The sequence below is a fragment of the Bombina bombina genome, chromosome 3, assembly GCF_027579735.1.
Source record: "Bombina bombina isolate aBomBom1 chromosome 3, aBomBom1.pri, whole genome shotgun sequence".
NCBI lineage: Eukaryota > Metazoa > Chordata > Amphibia > Anura > Bombinatoridae > Bombina > Bombina bombina.
The window spans coordinates 655,956,163-655,977,754 of NC_069501.1; the positions used below are offsets into that span (position 1 = coordinate 655,956,163).

The following is a 21,592-nucleotide window of genomic DNA, read 5'->3' on the forward strand; positions in this document are numbered from 1 at the left end:
AGTAACAATGTCCGAAATCCTCTTAGGGACCGGAAAAACATCAGTGTAAGCAGGAACCTCTAGATATCTATCCATTTTACACAATTTCTCTGGTGGAATTACAATAGGGTCACAATCATCCAGAGTCGCTAAAACTTCCCTGAGCAACAAGCAGAGATGCTCTAGCTTAAATTTAAAAGCCGTCATATCTAAGTCTGTTTGGGGGAACATCTTTCCTGAATCAAAAAGCTCTCCCTCAGACAGAAATTCCCTCACCCCCAACTCAGAACATTGTGAGGGTACATCGGAGATGGCTAATAAAGCGTCAGAGGGCTCAGCATTTACTCTCATACCGAACCTACTGCGCTTCCCCTGCATCCCAGGCAGTTTAGATAAAACCTCAGTGAGGGTAGTAGACACAACTGTGGCCATATCTTGCAGGGTGAAAGAATTAGACGCACTAGTACTTGGCTTCGCTTGTGCGGGGCGTTAAAGGTTGTGACACTTGGGGAGAATTAGATGGCATAACCTGATTCTCTTCTGACTGAGAATCATCCTGAGACATACTTTTAAACTAAAATAATCACTTTGCTCAGGTCTATAAGAATTTATGACTATAGATATACAATCATATCGGTGCTAAGGTAGTAATAATGAATAATAGAATAAACAAAGAAATAAAGATACCTTATACCAGCACTCTTAGTCAAATAATTTGTTTACTGAGATTATTGCGCATATAGACCCAAAAACCCTTACTGTGCACAGTATATATAGCTAAAGATACATAGTAAATAGGTTGGATATAGAATAATCCACCAATTTATACACCAAAAAAAAAAAAAAAAAACTAAGGATAAAAAGAAGGAGGTTACAAACTTCACATAACACAGGAAACAGTGATGAGTAGAATAGCATACAATAAACATGTGCCAAAATATGACAGCAAATACTTATCGTAGTGTCCAGACGTAATTAGACATATGCATCCCAGTTCTGAAAGTTCGTTGAGTCAAACACAAACCATCCGGCAGAGAAAAGGAAATAAATTGTAATCCAAACAGTGGCCGATGCCTTTATGATCCGGACGCTACAACCGCAACCCTTTTCAGCGTTACCGCTGACTTGTGAGGAAATGGTGGAGGTAATCCTGGAAGAAGCTCGACCTCTACGCGGCCAGACACCAGGCGTTCCCATAGCTAGTATACCGCGGAGGGATACCGTGTTTATGTCCCAACACACCTCCTTCTACACACTCACACCGCCAATGGTTCCTTTGGCTCAGAAACACCGAGCTGTCCTCCTGTATTAGCGCTCACACCGTCACAATATCCTTTTAAGCTCAGAACAAGCTGTCCTCCTGCATTAGCTGCGAGATTGCGTGTCTCCTGAAACTCAGATGCAAACTGAGTTAGCCGACGTACGTTTCACCTGTTGATTGGCTTCTTCCGGGCTCGTATATTGCTTGATTACAGTGTTGCCCTTTTTAAAGGCAGTGCAAATGTGCAACCGCCTCCGGATATAGAGCCAGTGAATATAGGTTCCCCTCAATTATAGTAATCTGTTACACAATTTATCTAACAGATACTAATATTAACACACATGTTACTATTTACAATGTTAAATGTTACTTAAGTCACTCGTAACATTAGGTGCATACATTTACAATGAAAAGTTTACTTAAAACGACAGCGACTGACATTCCTAATTACACTTGATAATAATATAAAGTTAGTAAAGTTTGTATTGGTAGCAATTCACCAAAACTAACACAAAACATAATATTACATATACTTTGTATCAGATTTACAAAAAATTACCCAAATTGTTATCTTTATTCAGGCCATTCTTTGTATCAGATTTACAAAAAATGACCCAAATTGTTATCTTTATTCAGGCCATTCAGAGTGAGTGTCCCTAGGTTAAAAAACAGAATTTATGCTTACCTGATAAATTACTTTCTCCAACGGTGTGTCCGGTCCACGGCGTCATCCTTACTTGTGGGATATTCTCTTCCCCAACAGGAAATGGCAAAGAGCCCAGCAAAGCTGGTCACATGATCCCTCCTAGGCTCCGCCTACCCCAGTCATTCGACCGACGTACAGGAGGAAATATGCATAGGAGAAACCATATGATACCGTGGTGACTGTAGTTAGAGAAAATAATTCATCCGACCTGATTAAAAAAACCAGGGCGGGCCGTGGACCGGACACACCGTTGGAGAAAGTAATTTATCAGGTAAGCATAAATTCTGTTTTCTCCAACATAGGTGTGTCCGGTCCACGGCGTCATCCTTACTTGTGGGAACCAATACCAAAGCTTTAGGACACGGATGAAGGGAGGGAGCAAATCAGGTCACCTAAATGGAAGGCACCACGGCTTGCAAAACCTTTCTCCCAAAAATAGCCTCCGAAGAAGCAAAAGTATCAAATTTGTAAAATTTGGCAAAAGTGTGCAGTGAAGACCAAGTCGCTGCCTTACATATCTGGTCAACAGAAGCCTCGTTCTTGAAGGCCCATGTGGAAGCCACAGCCCTAGTGGAGTGAGCTGTGATTCTTTCAGGAGGCTGCCGTCCGGCAGTCTCATAAGCCAATCGGATAATGCTTTTAAGCCAAAAAGAAAGAGAGGTAGAAGTTGCTTTTTGACCTCTCCTTTTACTAGAATAAACAACAAACAAAGAAGATGTTTGTCTGAAATCTTTAGTAGCCTCTAAATAGAATTTTAGAGCACGGACTACGTCCAAATTGTGTAACAAACGTTCCTTCTTTGAAACTGGATTCGGACACAAAGAAGGTACAACTATCTCCTGGTTAATATTTTTGTTGGAAACAACTTTCGGAAGAAAAGCAGGCTTAGTACGCAAAACCACCTTATCTGCATGGAACACCAGATAGGGCGGAGAACACTGCAGAGCAGATAACTCTGAAACTCTTCTAGCAGAAGAAATTGCAACCAAAAACAAAACTTTCCAAGATAATAACTTAATATCTACGGAATGTAAGGGTTCAAACGGAACCCCTTGAAGAACTGAAAGAACTAGATTTAGACTCCAGGGAGGAGTCAAAGGTCTGTAAACAGGCTTGATTCTAACCAGAGCCTGAACAAACGCTTGAACGTCTGGCACAGCTGCCAGCCTTTTGTGAAGTAAAACAGATAAAGCAGAGATCTGTCCCTTCAGAGAACTTGCAGATAATCCTTTCTCCAAACCTTCTTGTAGAAAGGATAGAATCTTAGGAATTTTTATCTTGTTCCATGGGAATCCTTTAGATTCACACCAACAGATATATTTTTTCCATATTTTATGGTAAATTTTTCTAGTTACAGGCTTTCTAGCCTGAATCAGAGTATCTATTACAGAATCTGAAAACCCACGCTTTGATAAAATCAAGCGTTCAATCTCAAAGCCGTCAGTTGGAGGGAAACCAGATTTGGATGTTCGAATGGACCTTGAACAAGAAGGTCCTGTCTCAAAGGTAGCTTCCATGGTGGAGCCGATGACATATTCACCAGGTCTGCATACCATGTCCTGCGTGGCCACGCAGGAGCTATCAAGATCACCGAAGCCCTCTCCTGATTGATCCTGGCTACCAGCCTGGGAATGAGAGGAAACGGTGGGAATACATAAGCTAGGTTGAAGGTCCAAGGTGCTACTAGTGCATCTACTAGAGTCGCCTTGGGATCCCTGGATCTGGACCCGTAGCAAGGAACCTTGAAGTTCTGACGAGAGGCCATCAGATCCATGTCTGGAATGCCCCATAATTGAGTTATTTGGGCAAAGATTTCCGGATGGAGTTCCCACTCCCAAGGATGGAATGTCTGACGACTCAGAAAATCCGCTTCCCAATTTTCCACTCCTGGGATGTGGATTGCAGACAAGTGGCAGGAGTGATCCTCCGCCCATTGAATTATCTTGGTCACTTCCTCCATCGCCAGGGAACTCCTTGTTCCCCCCTGATGGTTGATATATGCAACAGTCGTCATGTTGTCTGATTGAAACCTTATGAATTTGGCCTTTGCTAGTTGAGGCCAAGCTTTGAGAGCATTGAATATCGCTCTCAGTTCCAGAACGTTTATCGGGAGAAGAGATTCTTCCCGAGACCATAGACCCTGAGCTTTCAGGGGTTCCCAGACCGCGCCCCAGCCCACCAGACTGGCGTCGGTCGTGACAATGACCCACTCTGGTCTGCGGAAGCTCATTCCCTGTGACAGGTTGTCCAGGATCAGCCACCAACGGAGTGAATCTCTGGTCTTTTGATCTACTTGAATCGTCGGAGACAAGTCTGTATAATCCCCATTCCACTGTCTGAGCATGCACAGTTGTAATGGTCTTAGATGAATTCGTGCAAAAGGAACTATGTCCATTGCTGCAACCATCAATCCTATTACTTCCATGCACTGCGCTATGGAAGGACGAAGAACAGAATTAAGTACTTGACAAGAGCTTATAATTTTTGATTTTCTGACCTCTGTCAGAAAAATCCTCATTTCTAAGGAATCTATTATTGTTCCCAAGAAGGAAACTCTTGTTGACGGGGACAGAGAACTTTTTTCTTTGTTCACTTTCCATCCGTGAGATCTGAGAAAGGCTAGGACGATGTCCGTATGAGCCTTTGCTTTTGACAGAGACGACGCTTGAATCAGAATGTCGTCCAAGTAAGGTACTACTGCAATGCCCCTTGGTCTTAGAACCGCTAGAAGGGACCCTAGTACCTTTGTGAAAATTCTCGGAGCAGTGGCTAATCCGAATGGAAGTGCCACAAACTGGTAATGCTTGTCCAGAAAAGCGAACCTTAGGAACTGATGATGTTCCTTGTGGATAGGAATATGTAGGTACGCATCCTTTAAATCCACCGTGGTCATAAATTGACCTTCCTGGATGGTGGGAAGGATCGTTCGAATGGTTTCCATTTTGAACGATGGAACCCTGAGAAATTTGTTTAGGATCTTGAGATCTAAAATTGGTCTGAATGTTCCCTCTTTTTGGGAACTATGAACAGGTTGGAGCAAAACCCCATCCCTTGTTCTCCTATTGGAACTGGATGAATTACTCCCATCTTTAACAGGTCTTCTACACAATGTAAGAATGCCTGTCTTTTTATTTGGTTTGAAGATAATTGAGACCTGTGGAACCTTCCCCTTGGGGGTAGTTCCTTGAATTCCAGGAGATAACCTTGAGAAACTATTTCTAGTGCCCAAGGATCCTGAACATTTCTTGCCCAAGCCTGAGCAAAGAGAGAAAGTCTGCCCCCCACCAGATCCGGTCCCGGATCGGGGGCCATCCCTTCATGCTGTTTTGGTAGCAGTGGCAGGCTTCTTGGCCTGCTTACCCTTGTTCCAGCCTTGCATCGGTCTCCAGGCTGGTTTGGGTTGTGAAGTATTACCCTCTTGCTTAGAGGATGTAGAATTAGAGGCTGGTCCGTTTCTGCGAAAGGGACGAAAATTAGGCTTATTTTTAGCCTTAAAAGACCTATCCTGAGGGAGGGCGTGGCCCTTTCCCCCGGTGATGTCTGAAATAATCTCTTTCAAATCAGGACCAAACAGTGTTTTACCCTTGAAAGAGATGTTAAGCAATTTTGTCTTGGAAGACACATCCGCTGACCAGGACTTTAGCCAAAGCGCTCTGCGCGCCACGATAGCAAACCCTGAATTTTTCGCCGCTAATCTAGCTAATTGCAAAGCGGCATCTAAAATAAAAGAGTTAGCCAATTTAAGTGCTTGAACTCTGTCCATAACCACCTCATACGAAGATTCTTCATTGAGCGACTTTTCTAGTTCTTCGAACCAGAAACACGCTGCCGTAGTGACAGGAACAATGCATGAAATTGGTTGTAGAAGGTAACCTTGCTGAACAAACATCTTTTTTAAGCAAACCCTCTAATTTTTTATCCATAGGATCTTTGAAAGCACAACTATCTTCTATAGGAATAGTAGTGCGTTTGTTTAGAGTAGAAACCGCCCCCTCGACCTTGGGGACTGACTGCCATAAGTCCTTTCTGGGGTCGACTATAGGAAATAATTTCTTAAATATAGGGGGAGGAACAAAAGGTATGCCGGGCCTTTCCCACTCCTTATTTACTATGTCCGCCACCCGCTTGGGTATAGGAAAAGCATCGGGGGCACCGGAACCTCTAGGAACTTGTCCATCTTACATAATTTCTCTGGAATGACCAAATTGTCACAATCATCCAGAGTAGATAATACCCCCTTAAATGTTACAACATCAGGTTCAGCTTGTTGAGAAATTTTTCCTGAATCTGAAATTTCTCCCTCAGACAAAACCTCCCTCCTGGCCCCTTCAGATTGGTGTGAGGGTATGTCAGAACAGTTATCATCAGCGTCCTCTTGCTCTTCAGTGTTTAAATTAGAGCAATCGCGCTTTCTCTGATAAGTAGGCATTTTGGATAAAATGTTTGCAATAGAATTATCCATTACAGCCGTTAATTGTTGCATGGTAATAAGTATTGGCGCACTAGATGTACTAGGGGCCTCTTGTGTGGGCAAAACTGGTGTAGACACAGAAGGGGATGATGCAGTATCATGCTTACTCCCCTCATTTGAGGAATCATCTTGGGCAATATCATTATCTGTGGCATCATTGTCCCTACTTTGTTTGGACACTATGGCACAATTATCACATAAATTTAAATGGGGAGAAACCTTAGTTTTCATTTAAACACCAAAAAACTCTTAACCATCTCCGTGGAGATGTTGCCTGTGCAACGGCAAAGAGAATGACTGGGGTAGGCGGAGCCTAGGAGGGATCATGTGACCAGCTTTGCTGGGCTCTTTGCCATTTCCTGTTGGGGAAGAGAATATCCCACAAGTAAGGATGACGCCGTGGACCGGACACACCTATGTTGGAGAAATCCACTTACTCTCACGCTGCAGCAATACTCTATCCATATTGCCACCACGAGTTCCCAAATTGACCCTGTCGATCCCTATTATTCTAAAATCACGCGGTAAGGAATTGTTATATTCCATAAAGTGTTTAGCAATACTTGATGTGTCTTTTTCCTGTTCAATATCTCTTATATGTTCCAGGGTCCTATCACGGAGGGCCCTTGTGGTTTTACCCACATAGTATAAGGGGCAGCTACACTTGGGTAAGTACACTAAGCCTTCCGTTTGGCAGGTGATTTTAGATCTAATCTTATAAACCTTGCCTTTATTATCAGAGAAAAATCATATTTTCTCTATATGATTTCAGGCCTTAAATTGTTTACAGGGATAACAACCAGGTTCCATACTAGTTTGACTAAGCCAGTTCGATTTAGTTTGATGTCTAATAAAATAACTATGCACCAGATTGTCACGTAGGTTTGGAGTCATGAGCGGTTGGGAGGATAAAACTTGGTTAAGTTTAAAATCACTTTGGAGTATGTGCCAATAGCGTTTCATAATTTTTTCGTAAATCCTGCCACGTGTCATTAAATCCAGATATGTATCTTATCTTGCGGTATACTGGTATGGCCAGTTTTTTTTTTTTATTATTAATATCAGAAGTATTGAAAATGCTATCCTCTTGGGATTGCCCATATTGACGTTGATATGCATGACTTAACATTTTCCTGGGATAGCCTCTATTAATAAATCGTCTTGTCAATTCTCTTGATTCATTTGCAAAATCTTCCCCAGATGTACAATTCCTACATGCCCTGAAAAACTGGGATACCAGTATACCCCTAATTTGATGTTTAGGGTGGAAACTGTCAGCTCTCAATATACTATTGGTCGATGTTAGCTTCCGGTATACCTTAGTTCTCAAAGTGCCCTCATACTGTGACTGTTAAATTCAAGAAATTAATTGCGACTGGATCAAAAGTTAGGGTAAATTTGAGATTAAATGTATCATTATTCAAAGATCTGACAAAGGACTGCAAATGTTGAGAGGTGCCCCTCCACAGGAGGAACACGTCATCTATGTAGCGGAGCCACACTGAGACATGTTCACTCACTGTGGTCGAGTCAAGAACATATATGTTCTCCCAAAAACCTAGATAGAGACACGCATATTAGGGCGCATATTTCGCCCCCATAGCCGTGCCCCGTATCTGCAAAAAGTATTGATCATTAAATACAAACAGACTATTGGTCAGTGCAAATTCAAGCAACTCACAGATTAAATCAGTATGTTTCTGAAAAGCAGTGCCTCTTTGTTGAAGGAAATATCTAGTTGCCTCTAATCCTTTTGCATGAGGGATGCTAGAGTACAACGATTCAACATCAATTGTTGCCAATAACATATCCTCAGCAATATTAAGGCCACTGATTTTTCTCAAACAAATCTGGAGTATCTTGTACATATGTAGTCAAGTATGCAACAAATGGTTTAAGAAAATGATCAATATATTGTCCAATACCTTCCAAAGGCCCATCGATGCCCGCAACAATAGGACGTCCGGGGGGATACTTACACCCCTCTTTATGGACCTTTGGAATGGTATAAAATGTTGGAATCTTGGGATTTTGTGAAAACAAAAACTCAAATTCTGTCTTAGAAATAATATTCCGTAGGAGACCTACTTCTAATATATTTTTTAATTTGGACAGAATAGACTCAATAGGATTGCTCTTCAGTTTTTTATATTGTGCTTTATCATTAAGTAGTCTGTAGCATTCTTCTCTGTATCTAGAGGTATCCTGTAGCACTAAATTGCCACCCTTATCGGATGGCTTGATTGTAAGATTTTTATTACTACCTAGCTCATAAAGAGCTTTCCTTTTGCTGGAGGTTAAATTATCCATTGTAGGGCCATTGCTGTCGAGATTCATAATATCACCTTCTACTAGTTTCACAAACATAGAAACTGCTGTAACTTTACTAAGGTTGGGGATATACTTTGACTTAGGTTTGAGGCCACTATTGAGTGTTTGTTGTTCACTTTGACTACCTGTCACCTCTTCATCACATTGTACAGATTCCAAGGTAGCCAACACATCCTCAAATTCCAGGTCGCCATCATTGTCACCATCAAAGAGCCTGTGACAAACCAATTTTCTTGCAAATAACTTTAAATCTTTAACTGCTTCAAATTCGTCCAAACTCTTTGCTGGTGAAAATGATAAACCTTTCTTCAATAGTGATATTTGATCTCTCGACAATTGTGTAGATGATAAATTATATATGGACCCATCGTCTATTTATTGGTCCTCAACCTGTAATAAGGCCTCCGTGTGTTTGGTGTTTTCTGTCTCCCTTTTCCTTCTTCCTCTACCCCGTCTTGTTTTTGGGCCTCTCTTTCTATTTGTCCTAAAGGGGCCCCACCTTTTTTATTATATCCTTGATTAGTTGTACTTCGCTGACCCCCTTCTATATCACTATGTTAATTTTTATTTTTATTGTAAGTATACACTTGTTTCAATTTGTAATCTTTGTCATCTCTAATACATTTTTTCATTTTTTTAATCTGCATTTCTGATTGTGTACATAAGATTTAATTTTTCATCTTATCATTAAGTTCTTTGAACTCACTATTTTCTTCCCATTTGTTTAGGATAGTAGTTGTTTCTACTAATTGTTGATTAATTTTTTCTAACTTTAGATTATCTCCCTTAAGATAAAAATATTAGAAGTAGGTCTCCTACGGAATATTATTTCTAAGACAGAATTTGAGTTTTTGTTTCCACAAAATCCCAAGATTCCAACATTTTATACCATTCCATAAAGAGGGGTGTAAGTATCCCCCTGGATGCCCTATTGTTGCAGGCATCGATGGGCCTTTGGAAGGTATTGGACAATATATCGATCATTTTCTTAAACCATTTGTTAAATACTTGACTACATATGTACAAGATACTCCAGATTTTTTGAGACAAATTAGTGGCCTTAATATTTCTGAGGATATGTTATTGGCAACAATCGATGTTGAATGTACTCTAGCATCCCTCATGCGAAAGGATTAGAGGCAACTAGATATTTCCTGTAACAAAGAGGCACTGCTTTTCAGCAACATACTGATTTAATCTGTGAGTTGCTTGAATTTGCACTGACCAATAATCTGTTTGTATTTGATGATCAATACTTTTTGCAGATACGGGACACGGCTATGGGGGCAAAATATGTGCCCTCATATGCGTGTCTCTATCTAGGTTTTTGGGAGAACATATATGTTCTTGACTCGAACACGTCTCGGTGTGGCTCCGCAACATAGATGACATGTTTTTCCTGTGGAGGGGCACCTCCCAATATTTGCAGTCCTTTGTCAGATCTTTGAATAATGATACATTTAATCTCAAATTTACCCTAACTTTTGATCCAGTCGCAATTAATTTCTTGGATTTAACAGTCACAGTGTATGAGGGCACTTTGAGAACTAAGGTATACCGGAAGCTAACATCGACCAATAGTATATTGAGAGATGACAGTTTCCACCCTAAACATCAAATTAGGGGTATACCGGTATCCCAGTTTTTCAGGGCACGTAGGAATTGTACATCCAGGGAAGTTTTTGAGAATGAATCAAGATAATTGACAAGACGATTTATTGATAGAGGCTATCCCAGGAAAATGATAACTCATGCATATCAACGTCAATATGGGCAATACCAAGAGGATAGCATTTTCAATACTTCTGATATTAATAAAAAAAAACTGTCCATTCCAGTATACCACAAGGCAAGATAAGATACATATCTGGATTTAATGACAAGTGGGAGGATATACGAAAAATTATGAAACGCTATTGGCACATACTCCAAAGTGATTCTAAACTTAACCAAGTTTTATCCTCCCAACCGCTCATGACTGCACGTAGGGCACCAAACCTACGTGACAATCTGGTGCATAGTCATTTTATTAGACCTCAAACTAAATCAAACTGGCTTAGTCAAACTAGTATGGAACCTGGTTGTTATCCCTGTAAACAATGTAAGGCCTGCAATTATATAGATAAAATACAATTTTTCTCTGATAACAAAGGCAAGGTTTATAAGAACGGAAGGCTTAGTGTACTTAGCCAAGTGTAGCTGTCCCTTATACTATGTGGGTAAATCCACAAGGGCCCTCCGTGATAGGACCCTGGAACATATAAGAGATATTGAACAGGTAAAAGACACATCAAGTATTGCTAAACACTTTATGGAATATCACAACTCCTTACCGCGTGATTTTAGAATAATAGGGATCGACAGGGTCAATTTGGGAACTCGTGGTGGCAATATGGATAGAGTATTGCTGCAGCGTGAGAGTAAGTGGATTTTTAACCTAGGGACACTTACTCCGAATGGCCTGAATGAAGAAAACAATTTGGGTCATGTTTTGTAAATCTGATAAAGTATATGTAATATTATATTTTGTGTTAGTTTTGGTGAATTGCTACCAATACAAACTTTACTAACTTTATATTATTATCAAGTGTAATTAGGAATGTCAGTCGCTGTCACTTTAAGTAAACTTTTCATTGTAAATGTATGCACCTAATGTTACAAGTGACTAAGTAACATTTAACATTGTAAATAGTTACATGTGTGTTAATATTAGTACCTGTTAGATAAATTGTGTAACAGATTACTATAATTGAGGGGAACCTATATTCACTGGCTCTAAATCCGGAGGCGGTTGCACATTTGCACTGCCTTTAAAAAGGGCAACACTGTAATCAAGCAATATACAAGCCCGGAAGAAGCCAATCAACAGGTGAAACATATGTCGCCGAACTCAGTTTGCATCTGAGTTTCAGGAGGCACGCAATCTCACAGCTAATGCAGGAGGACAGCTTGGTGTTCAGAACTAAAAAAGAAATTGTGACGGTGTGAGCACTAATATAGGAGGGCAGCTCGGTGTTTCTGAGCCAAAGGAACCATTGGCGGTGTGAGTGTGTAGAAGGTGGTGTGTTGGGACATAGACACGGTATTCCTCTGCGGTATACTAGCACTGGGAACGCCTGGTGTCTGGCCGCGTAGAGGTCGAGCTCCTTCCAGGACCACCATTTCCTCACAAGTCAGCAGTAACGCTGAAAAGGTTTGCGGTTGTAGCGACCGGACCATAAAGGCATCGGCCACTGTTTGGATTACAATTTATTTCCTTTTCTCTGCCGGATGGTTTGTGTTTGACTCACAGAACTTTCGAAACTGGGATGCATATGTCTAATTACGTCTGGACACTACGATAAGTATTTGTTGTCATATTTTGGCACATGTTTATTGTATGCTATTCTACTCATCACTGTTTCCTGTGTTATGTGAAGTTTGTAACCTCCTTTTTATCCTTAGGGTTTTTTTTGGTTTTTTTTTGGTGTATAAATTGGTGTAATATTCCATATCCAAAGTATTTACTATGTATCTATAGCTATGTATACTGTGCACAGTAAGGGTTTTTGTGTGTATATGAGCAATAATCTCAGTAAACAAATTATTTGACTGAGACATACTTTTATCAGCTAAAATATGTTCTTTGCAATTTATTGCCCTTTCAGTGCATGAGGGACACATTTTAAGTGGGGGTTCCACAATGGCTTCTAAACACATTGAACATTGGTTTTCCTCAATGTCAGACATGTTAAACAGGCTAGTAAATTACCACAAACAAGCTTGAAAACACTTTATTTAGTGAAAAAATAACAATCTTAAAAAACGGTACTGCGCCTTTAAGAGAAAAAAAAAGCATACACATTTTGCAAAACTGCTTTAAAGCAATCAAATTGTTTCAATTTTATGATATAAGCATTTAAACTACGCAGCTAAGTTTGCCCCACAAGGAAAGGAACACTTAACCCTTACTGGAAAAAAACGGATAATTAATAAACGTTTAAATCCAGAAAAAACACCCCCTGCACCTTGCCACCTGTGGCGCCCACCTGCCCTCAGGGATCAGAAAAACAGGGTTAAAGCTTCAATTTGGCCCAATACTCTCACAAGGGCCAACCGGAGTTGGAGCTTGCTGTTTGTTTGTCAAATACATCTGCGCAACTGAGGCACAAAAATAGGCCCCGCCCATCTCACTCAATGTCTTTCAGGCCAAATGAATCGCACCAAAGCGGTCTCAAACTAGCCATGTGGGTTCCTAAACCCAAAAAGAAGCCAGATGTACCCTCTCATTTAAGCCTAATAAATGTTTCTTCCAAAAATCGTTATCAGCACTCCCAGTTAAATAAACGTTTGCCCACAAACATTCAAACTCAGTGTCAACCATTTTTTCTTAGCCCATATATGCAAGCTTAGTAATGCCCCTCTATATCTTTTAGGATTATGGCTTACCCTTTCCCTCATGGGGATACTGTCAGCCAATTCTGAAATATCACAGTCTCTCCAGAAAAAAATGACTGAACATACCTCATTGCTTATAGCATGAAAAACGTTCCTCACACTGAAGTTTCTTAAGTACTCCTCAGCCATTCTGTGGGAACTGCTATGAATCTTAGTGACAAATGCTAAGATCATCAGCCTCCATGCAGAAGTCTTCATCCATCTGCTGCCTGAGAGAAAATAGTACACACCGGTACCATTTAAAATAAAAACTCTTGCTTGAAGAAAATAAAAACTAACATTTTATCAGCTCTTTCACTTTACCCTTCCTAGTACTTAGAGTAGGCAAAGAGAATGACTGGGGGGTGGAGTCAAGGGAGGAGCTATATAGACAGCTATGCTGTGGTGCTCTTTGTCACTTCCTGTTAGCAGGAGGATAATATCCCACAAGTAAGGGATTAATCCGTGGACTCGTTGTATCTTATAGAAGAAATGAATAACTTATGAGGTAGACAATCCATAAAAGTTGTTAATGCCCACACCTGTTAATGTGAAATATCTGGATAGGATGCAAGCCTGTAAAATCAGGTATTACTCAAGTCATATCTATCCCACAAATTCAAAGATCTAATGGGATCATAACGAGTAACACAAAATAAATAGTCAATTAAGTTTTTTTCAAAAATTATTTAATTTAATGACTTCTACAAAAAATGATGATAGATTAAAATATATTCAAAGCTTATGATCAGAATAATTTACATACATTTATGGTGGAAGAGATTGATAAATGAAATGCTCTTATAACAGCACAAGAGGTTCAGTACGCCATCACAAAAATTAAAAGCAATAATGCTCCAGGCACTGATGTCTTTAGCCGTGCATATTAATTTTTATTTTGTTATATAATGTTTAGATTATTTGTTGTTTCTGAATTATTTTTCTCTGTTCTCTTTGTGAAAATCATAATAAAAATGTATTTAAAAAAAGATGTTTTTAGCACTTTTCAGATGCATTCTTTCACACCTGTAGATGTTTAAGTGAGCAAAAATATCAAAATATGTGTCTACATGCAAATACTATTTCAGTTAAATATTTATCATAATTATTACATTACAATTGGTTTATGCATCATCCAAGCTAGCTTGTAAGGTATGTTACCGGTTAATGGGATGGATGATATAAAGTGAGGAGAAAGGGTTAAATACACTGCAACTGTCTCAGTCTATGAGACAGAGAGCTTGACAAAGTGAGATAGAAAGAGAATAGACTCAATCTTGGTCCAAAAAAGTATCTAGAGATCCTTCTAGTGTAGTATCTACAGCAACTAAAATACTAAGTCCTCCTGAGATTCAAATGTAACTTCTCTATATGATAAGGATGAAAAAATAATAAAATGAACTTATTTGTAGAGTGCCAACAGAATCGGCAGTCCTAATCCTTAAAAAAGAACAGTAATTTCAATGTTCAACCTTTCCATATAAAATCTTACCTTGAGATAATTTTTTAACATGCATCGGATATCCTGCAAATTCACTAATCTATCCTTTGGTTTGGGCTGGATTCCTGTGCTCACTATGTAATCATAAGGTTTAGAAAGTCTAATATCAGCAGTTAAATTGTGGCCTGCAATTAATGCAGCTTTAATTGAGTTGCCATCCAATCCATCCCAAGGAAGTGTATCTATGATAAAAATATAATGCATTTTATATTAAAATATTGCATGACTTCTGGTTCTATTGGAAAAAAAAAAAAAAAAAAACAGAAAATGTATGCTTATACAAAAGGATTATTTAGGGGGAGCCAAAATAAGGTACATCCAAAAGACCAGGGATAAAGCACACTATTTATCGTCCAGATTACGAGTTTTGCGTTATGAGCGGCTTGGCAATAATTTGCAAGTTATTGTCACCACTCACCTCCCTATAGCGCTGCTATTACAGGTTTGCAAAAACCCGGCGTTAGCAGGCAATATGGCAACGTTGAGCTCCATACCACACACAAATACCAGCACTGCATTGAGCTGCTTTACGTGCTCATGCACCATTTCCCCATAGACATCAATGGGGAGAGCCGGCTAAAAAAAAGCCTAACACCTGCAATAAAGGAGCGCATGGGGAAAGAAAAGTTATGTTTACACCTAACACCCTAACATAAACCCAGAGTCTAAACACCCCTAATCTGCTGCCCCTAAAATCGCAGACGCCTGCCTACAGTTATTAACCCCTAGCCCCTAATCTGACTCCCCCGACATCGCCGCCACCTACATTACACTTATTAACCCCTAATCTGCCGCCCCCAATGTCGCTGCCACCTACCTACACTTATTAACCCCTAATATGCTGCCCCCAATGTCGTTGCTACCTACATTACACTTATTAACCCCTAATCTGCCGCCCCCACTATACTAAAATTATTAACCCCTAAACCTAACCCTAAGTCTAACCCTAACCCTAACACCGCTAACTTTAACATAATTAAAATAAATCTAAATAACAATTACAATTAATACCTAAATAATTCCTATTTAAAACTAAATACTTACCAATAAAATAAAACCTAACCTAGCTACAATGTAACTAATAGTTATATTGTACCTATCTTAGGTTTTATTTTTATTTCACAGCTAAGTTTGTATTTATTTTAACTAGGTAGACTAGTTAGTAAATAGTTATTAACTATTTACTAGCTACCTAGTTAAAATAAATACAAATTTACCTGTAAAATAAAACCTAACCTGTCTTACACTAAAATTATATCAATTACATTAATTAAATACAATTAACTAAATTACAAACAAAAAAAAAACAAAACACTAAATTACACAACATAAAAAAGAAATTATCAAATATTTAAAACTAATTACACCTAATCTAATAGCCCTATCAAAATAAAAAAGCCCCCCCCCCAATAAAAAAAAACCCTAGCTTGAACTAAACTACCAATAGCCCTTAAAAGGGCCTTTTGCGGGGCATTGCCCCAAAGAAATCAGCTCTTTTACCTGTAGAAAAAAAATACAAACAACCACCCAACAGTAAAACCCACCATGAAACGCAACCAAAGCCCCCAAATAAAATCCTATCTAAAAAACCTAAGCTCCTCATTGCACTGAAAAGGGCATTTGGATCGGTATTGCCCTTAAAAGGGCATTTAGCTCTTTTTCTTTGCCCAAACCCTAATCTAAAAATAAAACCCACCCAATAAACCCTTAAAAAACCTAACACTAAACCCCGAAGATCCACTTACAGTTTTTGAAGACCGGACATCCATCCTCATCCAGCCAGGAGAAGTCTTCATCCAAGCAGGCAGAAGTCTTCAACGAAGCCGGGAGAAGTCTTTATCTAAGTGGCAAGAAGTGGTCCTCCAAGCGGGCAGAGGTCTTCATCCAGACGGCATTTCTATCTTCATCCTTCCAACGTGGAGCGGCTCCATCTTCAAAACATCCGGCGTGGAGCATCCTCTTCTGTTGATGAGTACTGAAGAATGAAGGTTCCTTTAAGGGACGTCATCCACAATGGCCGTCCCTTGAATTCCGATTGGCTGATAGAATTCTATCAGCCAATCGGAATTAAAGGTGAAAAAATCCTATTGGCTGATGCAATCAGCCGATAGAATGCAAGCTCAATCCTATTGGCTGATTGGATCAGCCAATAGTATTGAAGCTCAATTCTATTGGCTGATTGCATCAGCCAGTAAGATTTTTTCACCTTTAATTCCGATTGGCTGATAGAATCAGCCAATCGCAATTCAAGGGATGCCATCTTGGATGATGTCCCTTAAAGGAACCTTAATTTTTCGGTAGCCGTTAACAGAAGAGGATGCTCCGCACCGGATGTCTTGAAGATGGAGCTGCTCCGCCTCGGAAGGATGAAGATAGAAGATGCCATTTGGATGAAGATGTCAGGGTGCCAGGACTAGAAGTGCAAAAATAATCACACCTTTATTAATAGCAAAAAATAATAACAAGTACACAAGTCAAATAACAAGCCAGGAATCAAAACCAGAGCTGGTAACATCTCAAAGTAAATGCCCACCTGGTTCAAAAACCCTCTGCACTGATTAGGATCACCTCCATAACGCTGAGGTAGAGGTGCAGAACCTGACATGCTTCTGGTAGGACTAGGTGCAGCAGCGGAAACAGGAACAGCCATAACTTGCAGGACACTTTGGTCCAAAAGTGCAGTGCGAGTCAGCAGGGTTTGAAGGCTAGTGCAAACTGATCCAAGCGGTTATCCTGTTCATCCATCCTGGAAATTATGGAAGGCAAAGGTGGATTATTAGCACCATCAGGATTCATGGCCCTTGCGTAATGTCAGGGTGCCAGGAATCAGACTGAGACGAGAAGTGCAAAATAATCACACCTAATAACAAAAAATAATAAAAAGTCCACAAGTCAAATAACAAGCCAGGAATCAAAACCAGAGCTGGTTGTCAGACGAGCAGAGTCAGGAGCCAAAGCGAGTAGTCAGACGAGCCGGAAACAGGAACAAGGAGAACAGCAGAATCAGGGAAAAGCCAGGGAGCAGGAACCAGGAGGGACGTCAGACAGCCAGGTAATACACAGGAGTTCTCACAAACAGGTCTGAGACAATGCAAGGGCAAAGCATACTGAACAGAGGCCCTTTAAATAATAAGTGATGACATCACAATTCTGAGACTGCATCCTGTCTCACACGGATGATGTACACCAGTCTGGACATAAAAGGAAGTGCAGGAAATGAGCAGCATCACACAGTATGCACCAGAGTCAGCAAGAGAGGTGAGAACATGGCTGCCAGCAGCACATGGCAAACAAAACACGGAAAAAAAACCTGACAGAAGACTTCTGCCCGCCTGGAGGACCACTTCTTGCCCCTTGGATGAAGACTTCTCCCGGCTTCGTTGAGGACTTCTGCTCGCTTGGATGAAGACTTCTCCCGGCTTGATGAGGATGGATGTCTGGTGTTCAAAAACTGTAAGTGGATCTTCAGGGGTTAGTGTTTTTAAGGGCTTATTGGGTGGGTTTTGTTTTTAGATTAGGGTTTTCGGCATAGAAAAAGAGCTAAATGCCCTTTTAAGGGCAATACCCATATAAATGCCCTTTTGAGGGCAATGGGGAGCTTAGGTTTTTTAAGATAGGACTTTATTTGGGGGGTTTGGTTGTGTGGCTGGTGGGTTTTACTGTTGGGGGGTTGTTTCTATTTTTTATTTTTTTTTTACAGGTAAAAGAGCTGATTTCTTTGGGGCAATGCCCTGCAAAAGGCCCTTTAAAGGGCTCGTGGCAGTTTAGTTAAGGCTAGTTTTTTATTTTATTTTGGGGGGCTTTTTTATTTTGATAGGGCTATTAGATTAGGTGTGATTAGTTTAAATATTTCATAATTTCTTTTTTATTTTGTGTAATTTAGTGTTTATTTTTTTGTAATTTAGTTAATTGTATTTAATTAATGTAATTGATTTAATTGTAGTGTAATGTTAGGTGTTAGTGTAAGACAGGTCAATTTGTATTTATTTTATCTAGGTAGCTAGTAAATAGTTAATAACTATTTGCTAACTAGTTTACCTAGTTAAAATAAATAGAAACTTGCCTGTGAAATAAAAATAAAACCTAAGCTAGCTACAATGTAACTATTAGTTATATTTTAGCTAGCTTAGGGTTTATTTTACAGGTAAGTAGTTTTAAATATGAATTATTTAGTTAATGATAGTAATTTTTATTTAGTTTTATGTTAATTATATTAAAGTTAAGGGTGTTAGGGTTAGTCTTAGGGGTTAATAACTTTAGTATTGTGGTGGCGGTGACGTTGAGGGCGGCAGATTAGGGGTTAATGATATTTAACTAGTGTTTGTGATGCGGGAGTGCGGCAGTTTAGGGGTTAATATGTTTATTATAGTGGCAGTGATGTCCGGAGCGGCAGATTAGGGGTAATCATTTTATTTTAGTGTTTGCGATGCGGGAGGGCCACGGTTTAGGGGTTAATAGGTAGTTTATGGGTGTTAGTGTACTTTGTAACACTTTAGTTATGAGTTTTATGGTACAGCTTTGTAGTGTAAAACTCATAACTACTAACTTTAGATGGAGGTACAAATCTTAACGGCATAGGGTGCACCGCTTACTTTTTGGCCTCCCAGGCAAAACTCGTAATACTGGCGCTATGGAAGTACCATTGAAAAATGACTTTCTGAAAGGTGCGGTAGTTACGTTGCGTTACGGCCAAAAAAGTGTGCGGTACAGCTATAACTACAAGACTCGTAATAGCAGCGGTAGTGAAAAAGCAGCGTTATGAAGCTTTATCACTCATGACGCAAAACTCGTAATCTAGCCGTATATTATTAATGACAGAGACAGTTCGGGTTATATGCCAACAATATAAATTTTATGTGATCATAAATAAATAAAACACAAAATAATTCTATACAAAATATGCTAGATGTAACAACAATATTTGTACAGAAATGAGAAGAATACTCCCCTCTGTGTGGACCGCTGCCTTCTATCAGTCTCTCCCTAAGGACTGTTATGGAATATAGGATAATGGATTTAGAGGCGCAAGTCTGTACTTGATGATCCAATTAGAGCTGAGGATTAAAGAATTTACGCCTAGATTTAGAGTTTTGTCGGTAAAGACCCGCGGTGCTAACGCTGCTTTTTTTTTTCCAGCGCACCCTTAAGACAACGATGGTATTTAGAGTTGTCTGAATAGCTGCGTTAGCCTCAGAAAAGGGAGCATTGAGCATAATTTAGCTCCACTTCAACCCTCAATACCAGCGTTGCCTACGGTAGCGGTAAGCTGGAAAAACGTGCTCGTGCACGATATCCCCATAGGAAACAATGGGGTTGAGCTGGCTGAAAAAAAACCTTACAGCTGCAAAAAAGCAGCGTTCAGATCCATTGTTTCCTATGGGGAAACACTCTCTAAGTCTACACCTAATACCCTAACATGAACCCCGAGTCTAAACACCCCTAACCTTACACTTATTAATCCCTAATCTGCCGTCCCCGCTATCGCTGACACATACATTATACTATTAACCCCTAATCTCCCGCTCCGGACACGGCCGCAACCTACATTAAAGCTATGAACCCCTATAATACTGCCCCTAACATCGCTGAAACCTATATAATATTTATTACCCCCTAATTTGACCCCCCCCAATGTCGCCGCCACCTACCTACACTTATTAACCCCTAATCTGCCGACCGGACCTCACTGCCACTATAATAAATGTATTAACCCCTAAACCGCTGCACTCCCGCCTCACAAACACTCTAATAAATTGTATTAACCCCTAATCTGCCCTCCCTAACATCACCACCACCTACCTACAATTATTAACCCCTAATCTCCGCCCGCAACGTCGCCGCTACTATAATAAAGTTATTAACCCCTAAACCTAAGTCTAACCCTAACACCCCCCTAAATTAAATATAATTTAAATTAATCTAAATAAATTTAATATCATTAAATAAATTTTTCCTATTTAAAAATAAATACTTATCTATAAAATAAACCCTAATATAGCTACAATATAACTAATAGTTACATTGTAACTATTTTAGAATTTATATTTATTTTACAGGCAACTTTGTATTTATTTCAACTAAGTACAATATCTATTAAATAGTTAATAACTATTTAATAGCTACCTAGTTAAAATAATTACAAAATTACCTGTAAAATAAATCCTACCCTAAGTTACAAATACACCTAACACTACACTATCAATAAATTAATTAAATAAATGACCTACAATTAGCTAAACTAAAATACAATTAAATAAACTAAAACTATAATAAAAAAAATAAAAAAAAAACACTAAATTACAGAAAATAAAAAAAATTACAAGAAGTTTAAACTAATTACACCTAATCTAACCCCCCTAATAAAATAAAAAAGCCCCCCCCCCCCCCAAAAAAAAAATACCTACCCTATTCTAAATTACAAAGTAATCAGCTCTTTTACCAGCCCTTAAAAAGGCTTTTTGCAGGGCATTGCCCCAAAGTAATCAGCTCTTTTACCTGTAAAAAAAATACAACCCACCCCCAACATTAAAACCCACACACCCCTACTCTAACCCACCCAAACCCCCCTAAAATAAACCTAACACTAACCCCCTGAAGATCTCCCTACCTTGAGTCGTCTTCACCCAGCCGAGCTGAATTCTTCATCCAAGCAGAGCAAGAAGATGTCCTCCATCCGGTAGAAGTCTTCATCCAAGCGGGGCAAGAAGAGGTCCTCCATCCGGTAGAAGTATTCATCCAAGCGGCGTCTTCTATCTTCATCCGTCCGGAGTGGAGCCATCTTCCATCCAGCCGACGCGGAGCCATCCTCTTCAACCGACGGACTAACGACGAATGACGGTTCCTTTAAGGGACGTCATCCAAGATGGCGTCCCTCGAATTCCGATTGGCTGATAGGATTCTATCAGCCAATCGGAATTAAGGTAGGAA

At 39.7% G+C, this 21,592-nt stretch overlaps 1 protein-coding gene across 1 annotated transcript in view; it reads right to left on the minus strand.

The window, feature by feature from the left end:
- Positions 1-21,592, minus strand: part of TEX14 (testis expressed 14, intercellular bridge forming factor) — a 733,261-nt gene that overhangs the window by 26,103 nt on the left and 685,566 nt on the right. The window contains exon 13 of the mRNA XM_053705409.1: positions 14,657-14,847. Coding sequence (XP_053561384.1) covers positions 14,657-14,847 — 191 coding nt within the window. The remainder of the gene's footprint in view (positions 1-14,656; positions 14,848-21,592) is intronic.